We start from the raw sequence: 14784 nt of genomic DNA, 5'->3' as shown, positions 1-14784 counted from the left end.
ACTGTGTTGCCCGCGGGTTCGTGTCGTGTTCGTGCCGAGATCGTGTTCAGAACAGTCCACTCCTCGATCACCGTGCCGCTGGTGAGCTCGTGCCGTGTCGGCCCAATCTCACGCTGGGCCCGTGCCGCTCACAGGCGCCCATACCCATTCCGTACCATGAAACGTTTCGAGGTAATACGGTGAAACCAAAAGATAAACTTGGCCGCTACGAAAGACCAATTGAAAGTTGCTAGTCAATACATCATGCTACTCGTACTAAAGAAATGGTAAAGGGTGAAGTATCATACTTCGAAACCTCCTTTCTTCAGCTGTCTCCAACTCACTTATTATTTTATCTTTTCACCGCCATTATAAATACTCTTCTTATCCTCTTTCCTCCCCTCATATTTACATTTCACTTCATAACATTTTTATCCAAAAAGAAAAACCAACAAAATTATTACCTCATACAAAAACAAATTATTTCTTAGCTCTCAAAACATTAATCTTTTACATTAATCCCTTTTATTTTTGTTAAAATGTGTGGAGGTGCAATATTAGCTGATTTAATCCCACGAAATAAGGGCAGATTTAATTCTGGCTCAGATTTCTGGCCTAGTAATTTCATCTCAACTTCATCAGACAACTTCACCAAACAAGTTTCCTATCGTCCTCCTAAAAGGCCACTTTCCTCCTCTTCAGGTATTCATCCTTCTCTCCTTTTTTAACATCATATTGATTGGTGTCATTAATATATTTAAATCACGTGTTGATCGGTGTAATTAATTTTATTGAATAGGTAGCAATGTACAACAAGAAAAGCGGCCGAAAAAACAGAGGAAGACCCAATACAGGGGAATTCGACAGCGACCATGGGGCAAATGGGCAGCAGAAATTCGTGACCCAAGGAAAGGTGTTCGTGTTTGGCTTGGTACTTTCAACACTCCTGAAGAAGCTGCTCGTGCTTACGATAAAGAAGCTCGAAAAATCCGTGGTAAAAAAGCTAAGGTTAATTTCCCTAATGAAGATGAACAACATTGTATTCAGCTAAACAACAACTACGATTACAACTACAATCCTCGCTCTTTTCAAACTCAGCAACAACAACAGTTTAACAACAACTATGTTTCTCAAAGCCAAACAATCGATTACATGTTGTTCGATTACTTGAACGGAAACCAGCAGTTTTCGTCAGATGGGTTGGAATCAAGTATAGAGAGATCAACTGGGTATGGTTTAGAATCTGCTTACAATGCTCCCAATTCGGTATCAAATACAACTGTTGGTTCGGATGAAGTTGTGCCGGTGCCGAAAGCCGAGATTGCGGTGGTGGAAGAGGAGGAGGAGAATGAAGTGCAAAAGTTATCTGAGGAGTTAATGGCTTATGAAAATTACATGAAATTTTATGAAATTCCATATTTAGATGGTCAATCTGCGACTGTTCAGCCGTCGTTGGGTGGTTGTCAAGAGGGAAATGCTACTTTGGAGCTTTGGAATTTTGATGATGATGCTATTGTTCTCTCTGCTTCTTCTACTTGAAGATTGATTATTTGATTTTGTGTTAAGGATGATAATTATCGCCTTGTAATTGTAATTATCTAATTTTAATAAGTTATTTAACTTTTAATTGTGAAATTTAATTGAAAAGAAAAATGTAATTTTCCTTTTTTGTTGGTAGTTTTAGTCTACTAGACTACTATGATGTATTTTAAGGAGTTGTTTCAACTTTCAAGGTTTAAAATTTATGTAATGGAAGTGTTTTCTATATTTTTATCTTACCAATTGACATTTATCTTTCACATTATTATTACTCTCTCCGTTTTTAAATACTTGATTCATTTTTCTTTTTCTGCCGTCTATCCGTGTGGTTGAGAACCCTCACAGCCCAGGCACAACGACGCAATTATCAGGGGCGCGCTCTCCCGTATTTTTTGACGATTCCCATTTTTTCGTACCGATATAGGAGGATTCATTTGGGAAGTAAGAAGCCCCTTTGATATCTCTTCATCTGTAAAGAATTCTCGATGTGAAAACACAGAGACAAAGGGCTGATCTTTGAATAGGAAAAAGAGTGGCTTCCTTAGGTATTATGTCTACAGGTCGATGACGCAAATTCTTGTGTGGTCGTTTTAGAGAAAAGCATAAAATAAATTATCCACAATTCGAAATTGGTTAGATATTCCCTCCCGCCGACTTCAAGGCCCAGGCTTTAATGGGCGAACAGCCCAACCCTTGGAACATACTACAGCCCCAGGTGGCGAAGAGCCGAACTTATTTTTGGGGCCTAAGACCGAAATAAACCATTTTATTTTTTCTACTTTTTTTGACTTCAAAATTGAATTATATTTGTTCAATATACTCTTGTCAATATAAATAGAAAAAAATACAAATATTAATATTTTTGAATTTCTTTATTTATTTAATATTATTTTTATTTAATTTAAATATATGATTAGGATAAAGATTTTCTTTAATCGAATTATTCGAATATTATAAATAGAAATACGACGCGAATTACTTTAAATACAAGAAGCCAAGTAGCTGGAGTGGTCCGAATTATCAATATCGCTACGTGTGATTCGTTAAAACATAGGTCTTCACCGATTCATTCTCTTCATAAAAAATAGGAGATGGAACCAATAAATATTTCTTTTTTGATTCATCCCTGGAGTTGAATGAAAAAGTAATAAGAATGAGAGGTGTTAAGCTTTTTATCATCCTGGCGTCGAGCTATTTTTCCGCAGGACCTCCCGGTCTCAACCAAAAAGACTCTATATCAATCGATTATCAAACCATTCCTTAGACTTTATGGGTTTTCTTTCTCGTTTCATTTTCTTATTTGAAAAGTTTTTACAATATTAAATTAATTTTTCTCACCTAGTGGACCCACCATGATCATATTTTATTATTTTCATATTCTCTCTCTTCCAATTCTCTCCACTACTTTTATTTTTTATAAATTTTTATTCTTCCGCCTACCCCACTACTTTTATATTTTATTACTATCTCCAATTTCTCCTAAAACTCCGCACATGGAGAAATGAAGCAAGTATTTAAAAATGGAGGGAGTATGACAGGTTGAATTGAATAATATGATTGGTTGAACTAAAAATTATACGGCAATGACCTAATTTAGAAATGGTAATCAACAACATGATTTATAAATTTGTTTCATATTGAATTCATGATTCATGAAAATGCTTCATCATGAGGTAGGCCCTGTTCTCATTAGATTATTTTCAGTTCAGCTCTAATAAGTTCAGTTCATCTCAGTTCATTCAATGAGAATAGGCTCGTAGTAAAGTATTTTTCATCAACGTAGTTTTATTCTAGGATTGATGCATTAATGATTTTGTCCTGTCGTTATTGATTTTGTTTAAATATTTTGAGTTACTTCAATTATTTAGTTCGTAGCCCCTATTATTTATAAATACAAGAATAGATAGATTTTATATAATATTATATACTCCGTACTTTGTAAGACACTTCGTGTATCTTTAATCGACTAATATTGTCTATTGACTTAATTTGACTGATCAATTCTTAAGTTATTTCCAATTATCTGATCTGATTAATTTTTAAATTTAACTAATTTTTTTATAAAAAATAAAATAAGACTATTCCTCTATATATGGATGGGTCTAACAGACTAATGTTGAATGAATTGATTGAATTGCGGTCAAATTAATAATGAATGATATTGGAGGGGGAAAAAATCTTCATCCTTAAGAAATTTACGTAGTAAGTACTTTTTCTATCTCCTTTTATTTATACTATGAGCCCTTTTTTTATGTAAGAATTTTATAAGTCAGATCATATGATACAAATAAAAAAGGATCGAGAAAGTATATATCAAGGGTTATGTTTCAGTATAAAGTTTTATACGAAGTGTTTGACTTAAATTCTAGCTTAATCATTTTCCTTTTTCAAAAAGTGCACTATTTCTAGTAAAATGTTGAAGTAATTCAATGAACATGCGTGGTCGTTGAATGTTGAACACGTAGAATGCGATGCATGGTTGCATATTGGCAAAGCAAGTTGCAAGTGCTGTTCCCAGGTGCGCTCATAGTTTTGGAATTACGTCTTTGTGGGCGCTCACAGTTCTAGCTTGTTTATCTAACTGTCTTGTTTTCAACTTTAATTTATTCAATACGCTTATACTAACAAAGTAACAAGTCAATCATTTTGATTGGCAAATTTAATTAAGAAATAGTCAATCGTTTACGTTTTGACCTTCAATCCTTGTTCTAGAACAACGATGAATAGATGATTAATGATATTATTTCCGAATAATCAAAGTGTAGCACTAGCATGCATGGGCTACATGCCTACATGTTACTTGTGTACTAGATTAAATCTCGTGCCACACACGGTTTTTACAATATTTTATAACAAATTATAATGTCAATTCAAAATTTACCAAAAAATAATCCTTATATTTTTAAATGAAATTGAAAAACCTTGAATTGTAATTTATATTGAGAATTGAGTTTCAAATCAAAATGTAAAAAATATAAAATAATATTTTATATGGAAAATAAAAAATTTGGAAAATATGTGAATCTTTTTTTAGAAAGTAAACAGTACAATAATATAATTGATGAATATTTTTTCAAGGAAGTGAATTACAATTAATATAAAAAGTGAATTTTTTTTAAGGAAGTGAATTACAAAAATATAAAGAAAAAAAGTTTTAGAGGGAAAAAACAGCACCAAGAAGTGATACGTGTCATTCTTGGTGTCTGTTTTAGTATTATATTATTGATTGATTGATGATTCGGAGAAGTTTTGGATGAAAGTTGGATGAGGCCGTAGGGTTGTGCTTGTGCAAGCCCATGGGCCGTGTTATAAGATTTTGTGCAAGCACAACCCAACATCAATGGAATTAATTTAAACTTAATTAGGATTAGTCAAATGCAGGTGATCCTACGTGAATCAATTATATATACAAGTCTAACATATTATACTAATTTTTTCGAAAGTATCACATTGCCGGATTGCCCTAACTTCTCATTGTGAAAGATTCACCTTTATTTTAATTCTATCATGATGATCTGATTTACAAATATTTGATAAGAACTTATTTCTTTTTCAGATTTGATATGATAAGAACTTATTTTTCCCAATCGATCTAATATGATGAAAACTTTTTTACAAACTTACTTAACATGTGTGATAATGTAGGTTCCTTCACTAAATCATCATCCATACCAACAAAAGTAGTAATTTTTTTTACGAGTGCTTTAAATAATCAATTGCAATTACTCGTATAAAATTTTTTTTTTCACATTGATTGTTGACGTAGCTTTGTAGCTACTTCTATATACTTCGTAGTTGAGGAGTGAGGAGATGGAGAGATGGTTCGTGATGGGGGTTCGACTCCTCACAGACCCCCATTCCTGTGATAGGGTGGGGGGCCCTCTCCCGTAGTTTACTGTTTAAAAAAATAAAATAAAGAATACTTCATAGTTACTTCCTCAAGTAACCAATTGCAATAGAGAAAGCATAGCAGGGGAAGTGGACTAGTCACTAGTGGAGAAACGTGAAGAAGAAGGTGGTAAAGACTCTTAAGATGCTAGTTCTTCGTGCAACAAACATGGTAAGAGTGCTGTTTGTCATTCCACAAAATTAACAACTACAACAAACTCCATTCAACATTTATGCAATGATGCCATCTGATCATTGTGCAACTATTTGTCTCAATTCCACAATTTAAGTAAATTGAGCCATTATTTGCAGTCACAAACTACTATCCCATGACACGATAACCAGTAAAACCAATTGATAATACATTTTGCGCATTAACCCATTAATTCTATTCAAATATGATCATAATGTATAAAATAATCGCATTATTCATCTACCTTCAAATGTCTTAATGAATCAATCCTCATTATGAAATTTTAGTTAAGGCATTATATCAATGGAACACTTGCCTTTTTTAATCAAGCAAGGATTTCCTTTTATGTAACTAGCTTGTAAAACCCTCCCATATTCTCATGCGGAAATGTGGTGGAGTCATTACACACTCTAATTTTAATTAATTTTAAATTAATTCCATTGACGTTGATTAATTTTCTTAAACTCTTCGTAGTCGTATATAAATGCATGAAAACATCACATATGATCTTATACTCTCAAGCCCAAAATTTTACAATGTCTCACATTTTTTCGATCATCTTTCTTACACTCTTTCTCTCCTTACGTTACATCACGGCAGTACAAAACCATAATATTCATAATAGTAACCAAGATAAACAAATTTACATTATTAGTATCCAAAACAACCTAAAACCCAATGCATTTTCCAATGTTGAGGATTGGTACAAGTCCATTCTTAGTAGAATCAATTCTAATCCTAGTGATTCCTTGCTTCATGTTTACAACACCGTCTTCCACGGCTTCTCGGCCCGGCTTAGGGCCGAGCATGCCGACTCATTAAGAGCTCAAGCTGAAGTCATTTCTTTCATTCCAGACATAGTCTACCAACCTCAAATCACAAGATCACCCCACTTCCTTGGCCTTGACACGTACCATACCCCGTCAGGCTTGCTAAAGGCCTCCAACTTGGGGTCTAACGTCGTGGTTGGGGTCATTGACACGGGTATCAAGCCCGAGCACCCGAGCTTTGATGATGTAGGGATGGACGCGGTACCAGCTCACTTCAAGGGTGTATGTGAAGGAGGGGTGGACTTCCCATCTTCCCTATGTAACAAAAAAATTGTAGGCGTACGATGTTTCAATAGTGCAGCACGTAAAGGCGATCCTATATCAGCTCGAGACGATTTCGGGCATGGGACTCATACGGCCTCCACAATCGCAGGCCGTACGACTCCCAAAAATGTCTCCTTCTTTGGGTACGCAGAAGGCGAAGCCACAGGGATAGCTCCCAAGGCTAGGCTAGCTATCTACAAGACGTGTTGGGGGTTCGGTTGCACTGGGTCGGACGTACTAGCTGCCATGGATAAAGCCGTGGAGGACGGCGTGGATATCATATCTCTCTCCTTAGGCCCCGTCGCATCACGTGATTACACCACAGACCCTATTGCAATAGGCGCATTTGGTGCATTTCAAAAGGGGGTGTTTGTCTCAGTTGCAGCTGGAAACGGTGGACCTTTACCTGGACAAATTTCGGCTTCCGCCCCGTGGTACATCTCCGTCGGGGCTAGCACCATTGATAGAACATTCCCTGCTGATGTCATCCTCGACAACGGCGAGGTTCTTTCAGGCAGCTCTCTCTACACAGGGGATCCTCTACCAAAGAATAAAACATACCCTTTAGTACATTTTACATCAGATTATTCTATGGAACAATGTATGCCAGGGTCATTAGACAGTGTTGACGTAAAGGGTAAAATCGTAATATGCTCGCCAGGGCTAATCAACAAAGTTGAGAAAGGGGTGGTTGTGGGTAAAGCTGGTGGAGTGGGTGTTATTGTCGCCCTGAATGATCCTACATTAGGCGAAAATGATACACAAAAAAGCGACCCGTATACGATACCCGGATTAACCATACCTATTGGAGCAACTACAAAACTATTGGATGATATCAGTAAGAAGAAAGTGAAAGAAGGGACCATTGTGTGTCGAGGGACTCAAATAGGAGAAAAACCGGCTCCGGTGGTTGCCTCGTTTTCGTCTCGAGGACCAAACAATGTGTCTAAGTATGTACTGAAGCCTGACGTGATCGCGCCAGGGGTTGATATACTAGCTGCCTGGCCTGAAGACGTATCGCCTTCTAGGTTGGAAGAGGACCATAGGGTTACTCAGTATAATATCGTGTCAGGCACGTCTATGTCTTGCCCTCATGTCTCGGGTTTAGCCGCCTTGCTTAAGAGTGCTCACCCTGATTGGAAGCCGGCTATGATCAAGTCCGCTTTGATGACCACAGCGTATATTGGTTACCATGAGATGAGCAAGATGACACAAAATCAAAATCAGGTGTCTTATTGGGCTACTGGTGCAGGACACGTCAACCCTGAAAAGGCGAATGATCCCGGGCTAGTATATGACATCAGTGAGGATGATTTCATTCAAAATCTATGTGCTTCAGGGTACAATGCGACTGAAATGAAGATCATAGTGAAAAAATCAATTATTTGCGACGAAAAATCGATGGTTAATGAGTGGGACTTAAACTACCCTGCCTTAGTTGTGCCGTCTGATGTTGAAGGTAAAGTGTTTAACAGGACTTTAACAAGTGTGGACGCTACTGCATCAACTTATACCGCGAAAGTTTCGAGTCCTGCAGGATTTAATGTGACTGTTAATCCTCTTGAATTAAGTTTCAAGAAGAAATGGGATAAGCAAAGTTTTTCTGTTACAATTTCAGCTTTGAAAGATCAAGGAATCATGCTAAATGAACAAACTTCTAGTTCAGTCTCTTGGACTGATGGCAAGCGTAGTGTAACCATACCTTTGATTATGGTATGAATATAGTATAATGTCTGTAGTGTTTCAAAAATAATTATGTATTAAGTTTGTATTAGTATTACATATGGAATATACTATTGATATTATTAGTTTAATTATGATGGACTAATCCAGTTCTCTGATCCACTAATTGTTGGTTTTGAGAGAAAATGCAGAGAACTACTTGAAAGTTAATTTGACAAAATTAATTGACCTGAAATCTGATTAGCTTTGACTTGAAATTTATGACTCATTTAAAACTTTAAAATGATGCAAAGCAATAATTAAAAATTAATTAGTATTAGGAAAGATATGATAGAATCTATAATTAAATTATCTTATGGTAGTATTATCTTATCTTAGGAAATTATTGTTAGTTTCCTAGTTTGATATTATTTGGTATTATCTTCTCCTTGTAGCCCAAGGAGTCCTCTTGTATAAATATTTGATCATAATCAATGAGAAGGGCAAGCAATTGAGTATCAATCTTAACAACTAGACTTGAGTGACTGGAACTGAATTTGCCTAAAATCAATTTGACTTGTGTTGATACTTAACGATTAGCATTAATTAACCAAGCCCAAGTTCGATAATTAAACAAAGTTGACCTGTTTCCTTTTCATTATTCTTTTAAATTTTGATCTCTGACATGGTTGTGATGTAAAAAAAAAAAATATGAGAAATAAAAATACAAAAACACACATACATTAATGAAAAAGGAAGTATATTTACTTTAATTTTACTATGATCCTAATCATATTCCCAACTCATATTTTGCACTTACTTCACATAGTATCCCGTCATTATCCTACCCTCGTTGGCCACATATGATCATATCTCAAAGACCCTATTTTGTAATTAGTAGATAACCGATGGTTATTAAGAGTTGTTGGTTGCATTAGCGCATTTTAAAAACTAGTTGCATTAGATGTTTCGACTACCTGATTGGAATAGTTGTTTGGTAATTATCGAATAACTGGTTATTATAAACTGGTTGCCTTAAAGTAGATTTTACTAACTAGTTCATTATACTCCGTATATCTCTTGACTAGCTAATTGTATTAGTTGTTTTTTTTTTTTAAATTGTCTAGTATATTTAACAGTTGGGAGGGGGAAAGCTGCGCTAGGCAACTAGTAATAGGGGAATGTTGTCATGGTGAAAATTTTTCCATGGAGGCGGATGCAGGATGCTCCGTGCATCCGTTTTTTTTTTTTAAAAAAAAAGGCAGAATGAACATTTACTTGTTCACTAAAGAACATACAGTTATTTTGTAAAGAACATCTAGCTATTTTATAAAGAACACCACATATAGTTGTATTGTAATGAACATATAATTGTTTTGTAAAGAACATATAGCTATTTTATAAAGAACATCCAGTTTTATATGTTTTTTTTTTTTGTGTAAATCTAAAGAACATTTGTAATATTAAGGATTTTTTTGAAATAACCACCCCTCAAATCACCCTATTTTGAAATAATCACCTCTTTTTTCATACATTTAAAATAACCACCCCATAAAAAAAATAAAGTTAGAATTCACCACCCATTGCCTAAGTTCGACCAATTTTCCGTCAATTGGGCCCACTTAACAGCTATTTTTTTTCATTTTATATACTCAGAGCCTCGATTCTTTTTTCCTCGATCCATTTTCACCAACAACGATCATTTTAACACAAATAAAAAATCCCTGAAAAATCTCTAAATTATATTCTTTTAAATTCTTCTTCAAATCAAAAAAATAAACAAAGGAACCCCTTATTAATGAGCAACAATCTATTTGTTGTACTTCGAGTAATTGTTACTAATTATATGTTCAATTATTGATTCAATTGTTTAATTGTCGTATGAGACAATGAATTTCACCCAAAATTGAGAACCAAGGTTTATGAAAATGAAAAAAATAGTTGTTAGGTGGGCCCAGTTGACGGAAAATTGGTCGGACTCAGGCAATGGGTGGTAAATTCTAACTTTTTTTTTTAATGGGTGGTTATTTTAAATATTCAAAAAAAAGGGTGGTTATTTCAAAATAGGGTGATTTGAGGGGTGGTTAATTAAAAAAATCCTAATATTAATAAAGAACATGATAATATTAAAGAACATTATTCATATAGTTAATGTACATTTGGTACAAATAATCATTTAAGTATATGTAAAAGAACATTTTACTGTATTATAATATACATTGTATTATATTCTAATGAACATATGTATTATAATGTTGTTTACAGGTTTAATGTACATTGTATTATTTGGATCATGCAAGTATATGAAAAAGAACATTTTATTGTATTTTAATGTACATTGTATTATTTGGATCTACAAATTATTCTGAATTTGTCTATTTGCTTGCTTTCATCTTCCAAAATGTATTAATTGGTCGATCTTCTTCAAGAACTTCATTTTATTTCTCATTGCAATTTGCAACAACAAAACCACATGAATGGCAAATTAATTCCTAATAAATCAAAAATTACAATTTTCAACCAAATTTATAAAAAACAAACACTCAAAACCAAAATAAACAAGTATGAATGTCAAATCTGGTATTACCTTTCGTTTTTATCTATCATCTTGAACAATTTTGGACTTAAAATTTCGAATTTCTTGAAATTTTGCTTGAGGTTTGAGGAATTTAATTGGGTTTGAAGTCTTGTTTGGAGAGAGAAAGTGAACTTTTGGTTTAAAAGAAATGATTTGTAATTAATGTAATGGTAAAAAAAATAATTACAGTACTATTTATCTATTCCTTATATAAAAAATTTCTTTAAAAAAATATACAAAATTTTTGCACAAAAATCTCGTGTACATTATAAATGAACATTATGTTCTTTTATGCGAAGTATATATGTCCATGTACATTATAAATGAACATTATGTTCTTTTATATACCCATGTATATTAGAATATAACTGCATGTACATTCCGTCTTTTTATAGTTTTGGAGCGGATACACTATGCAGATCGCGCATCTGCCTACACGAACCACCCATTGTTGTCATGGTGTTTAAGTCCTTCATCGCTTCTTTTTTGAACATCTTGTTTAATTTTTTTTTTTTAATTGTATCTGTCTCATCACGTAGTTCTTATTTCTAATTTTCTATTTAATTCACCCGCCTAAAACTTTATGCTAGTCAAATTGATACTTTTTAAAAAGGGTAGAGGACTAGAGAGAGCATTTGTTAAGAACCCTAATCTCTTAAAGAATTGACCTATGAAATAGAGATAAAAGTTGACCCAAAATACGTTAGGTAGATATTACAAGAATTGGACCCCATATTTTAGAAACCACAGGACCTCTAATGAAAAAAAAAAAAAAAAAAAAAAAAAAAAAAAAAAAAACTGAACGAATCAATCCAATCAATATTTAAACAAAGCCATAAAAAAAGCCCAACCCAAAAACCCAATAAATACAGAAAATGGGTAAACCCCTAATCCCCAAACCCTAGCTCTAAAAACTGGTGATATTTAAGCCTCCACTTCCTCCATTTCCCATCTTCTAGCAGCTCCCACCACAGAGAGAGTGAGAGGAGAGAGAAACTCGCAGCAACAACAATGGTGTCTTTGAAGCTTCAAAAGCGGCTCGCCGCTGATATCCTCAAGTGTGGTCGTGGCAAGGTTTGGCTTGATCCTAATGAAGGCAATGAAATTTCCATGGCTAACTCTCGTACGTTCTTTCTCTCTCTTTATCCTTTGATTTCGATTGCTTTTCGTTTTTTCTTTTCAATCTCTTTTGTAATTGTGTTTTTTTTCAATCGATTGTTAGATTTTGATTTTTTGTAATTTTTCTGATGATTATCTGAATTAGAACCCTAGAAATTGTTGCAATAGTTTATTTAGCGCTTTTTGTGTATTTTTTCTGGAAAATGGTGATATTTTGATTTATCTATGATCGAATTGTAGGAAGTATTCTGATGAGATCATTATTTTTTACGAATTACATTTATCGATCGATTTTGTAAGTTTTTAATTGTCACAGTTTTAAATCTAGAACTTGAAATTTGAACATAATTTTTCTGCATAATTGGTTGTGAGTTTGAAGGAGGTATCTTGATTTTTCAATGTATGTATTATTGTGCAATTTATATTGTTATATGCTACCTGATGATTGTGATTTTGTAATAATTTTGTGAAGTTTATTTTTCTGTCGATTTCTTTGTAAATGAGGTTTTGTTTGTCGTTAGATGTGGCTGAATAGGGATTTTTGTTTGGTTGATTTGTTCAGGTCAAAACATCAGAAAGTTGGTTAAGGATGGTTTCATCATTAGGAAGCCTACCAAGATTCATTCAAGGTCTCGTGCTCGTCGTATGATGGAAGCAAAGAGGAAGGGTCGTCACTCAGGGCACGGTATGCATTTCATTGACCTAAAGAGTGTTATTGTCAAATTTTATGCTGTCTAAAATTTTTGGTTTGTATAATGAGTAGCTGTTGTGTATGGAGTGTTAGAAGTTCCTCACAATGAGTAGATTTGTTACTGGAATTAGAAGTGATCACTTAGAAATCATTCGACATATCTTGTGATCTTTCCAATAAAACATATCGGGCCCTGTTGGTGGTTACTTGATTAAAGGAGAACTATTTAGTTGATAACTGAGCTGAATTAAGTATGAAGGATGATGATAATATGTGAAGTACGTGATTTAGTGTGATTTTGGTTTATTTTAGGTAAGCGTAAGGGTACCAGGGAGGCTAGGCTTCCAACCAAGATTTTGTGGATGAGGAGGTTGAGAGTTCTCAGGAGGTTGCTCCGCAAGTACCGAGAGTCAAAGAAAATTGACAAGCACATGTACCATGACATGTACATGAAGGTGAAGGGTAATGTGTTCAAAAACAAGCGTGTATTGATGGAGAGCATCCACAAGACCAAGGCTGAGAAGGCAAGAGACAAGACCTTGTCTGACCAATTTGAGGCTAAGCGTGCCAAGAACAAGGCTAGCAGGGAGAGGAAGTTGGCCCGAAGAGAAGAGCGTTTGGCTCTGGTAAATTCATATGCAAAATACACTGTTATATCTGAAAAGAATTTTATGCAACTTATTTAAGCTTTCTTGCTACTAGTTTATAATTTATGGTGTTCATTTTTTCAGGGACCAAATGCTGAAGCACCCAAACAACCTGAAGCTGCTGCCGCTCCAGCAGCTGCTCCTAAGCCAACACAGTAAGTTGATTGTTGCAATTTGTTTCAATAGTTTCTGTAATTGTATTAACAATTTGTTTCCAATTTATGTTAGATTTTCTAACTCGAGACCTAATGTTTTACAGGGCCAAGAAAGCAAAGAAGTGAAGTGATAGTTTCAAGACCTGATGAGGAAACTTAGGGTGGTCTGTGGACCTTGTTATTTTGTTAGCATAGTATCTTTTTTTGCAGCTAATATGTTTTGTGGATCTTGTTATGTTATGACTGAGATAGAGTTGCTTGATAATCCTGATACTCAGTTTGAAATGTATTACTTTCTTTTTACATGTTAAATTGGTTTCATGTTATCGGCTGATCAGGGTATATGTTTTGGAACGTGGTTTCTGTTGCTATATACGAAGTACCTGGTAGATCACAGGGAAATCCATATGGCTGTAACTATACCCTATGCAACATATAGTGCGTCTATACGAGCAATACTTATGTCAAAGCTAAACCCTGTGATGAAAGTAAAATGCAGATCTATGATTATGGCTTGCTGTGTAGTTGTAGAATTTTAACTTGAGAGTAGGTCTTTATAATATTTACATCTGTTTTATACTGAGAAGGCATATTAAAATATTTTCTGAAATTATTGAAAGTGAAGTAATAGGGGATGTTTGGTGGTGGTAATTCAGAAAGACAAATGTAACTTATATAGCCATAGACTACTGCCATGGTGTTTACCCTACTCTGGTCTCTAAAGCCTTTACATCGACTACTGACATGGTGTTCACCCTTGCCGTAAACCTTGACAACCGTGGCTGCTACCAGTAGTACCAACCAACACTTCTAGTTGTTAGTCACCACTACAGCCATCGTAAACCATAGTAGATATCGTAATGATTAGCTTCATTATCTCAACCCAATTACCATCATTGTAGGCTGTAAGATGTCACATCGAAAACCCATAATTACTCAATCTCCAAGTGGTCATGAAAACTATGGAGCCGTTATGGATGAATTTGACCATGTGAGCCTTTTCGCAATGGTTTTGGTTGTGATGACGAGTGTTGGTGGTGGTGGATTTTGATGTCGATGATGTAGCATCTTGCTGGATGTATGATAGATGGTAACAGTGGTGGTTTGCAGAGACAGACGATAGTTGTAGTAGAGGACGTGTGGTAGTGAGGAAATGAGACTGAGGGAAAATTTAGGAAGATGGGCTTTTTTACCTTGCACCAAACACTTAATGGGACAACATTCCTTTCCTTAGCTTAC

The 14784-nt window shown here is 34.7% G+C and overlaps 2 protein-coding genes and 1 pseudogene across 2 annotated transcripts; all 3 read left to right on the top strand.

The window, feature by feature from the left end:
- The first annotated feature begins 457 nt into the window (after nucleotides 1-457).
- Nucleotides 458-1563, top strand: LOC145572097 (ethylene-responsive transcription factor ERF071-like). Its single transcript, XM_081631122.1, has 2 exons — nucleotides 458-681; nucleotides 779-1563. The coding sequence occupies exons 1-2, from the start codon at nucleotides 519-521 to the stop codon at nucleotides 1516-1518; spliced, it is 903 nt and encodes a 300-aa protein (XP_081487248.1). The 5' UTR covers nucleotides 458-518; the 3' UTR covers nucleotides 1519-1563.
- A 4572-nt stretch (nucleotides 1564-6135) lies between these two features.
- LOC145570933 (subtilisin-like protease SBT1.5 pseudogene) lies at nucleotides 6136-8412 on the top strand (annotated as a pseudogene).
- A 3442-nt stretch (nucleotides 8413-11854) lies between these two features.
- Nucleotides 11855-13871, top strand: LOC145570387 (large ribosomal subunit protein eL19y-like). The gene is made up of 5 exons (XM_081629445.1): nucleotides 11855-12056; nucleotides 12615-12737; nucleotides 13056-13369; nucleotides 13475-13545; nucleotides 13650-13871. The coding sequence occupies exons 1-5, from the start codon at nucleotides 11945-11947 to the stop codon at nucleotides 13669-13671; spliced, it is 642 nt and encodes a 213-aa protein (XP_081485571.1). The 5' UTR covers nucleotides 11855-11944; the 3' UTR covers nucleotides 13672-13871.
- The last annotated feature ends 913 nt before the right edge of the window (nucleotides 13872-14784 follow it).

The sequence above is a fragment of the Chenopodium album genome, chromosome 12, assembly GCF_948465745.1.
Source record: "Chenopodium album chromosome 12, dcCheAlbu1.1, whole genome shotgun sequence".
NCBI lineage: Eukaryota > Viridiplantae > Streptophyta > Magnoliopsida > Caryophyllales > Amaranthaceae > Chenopodium > Chenopodium album.
Note: the sequence above shows the minus strand (reverse complement) of the source record. Positions and strands in the feature narration are given on the sequence as shown.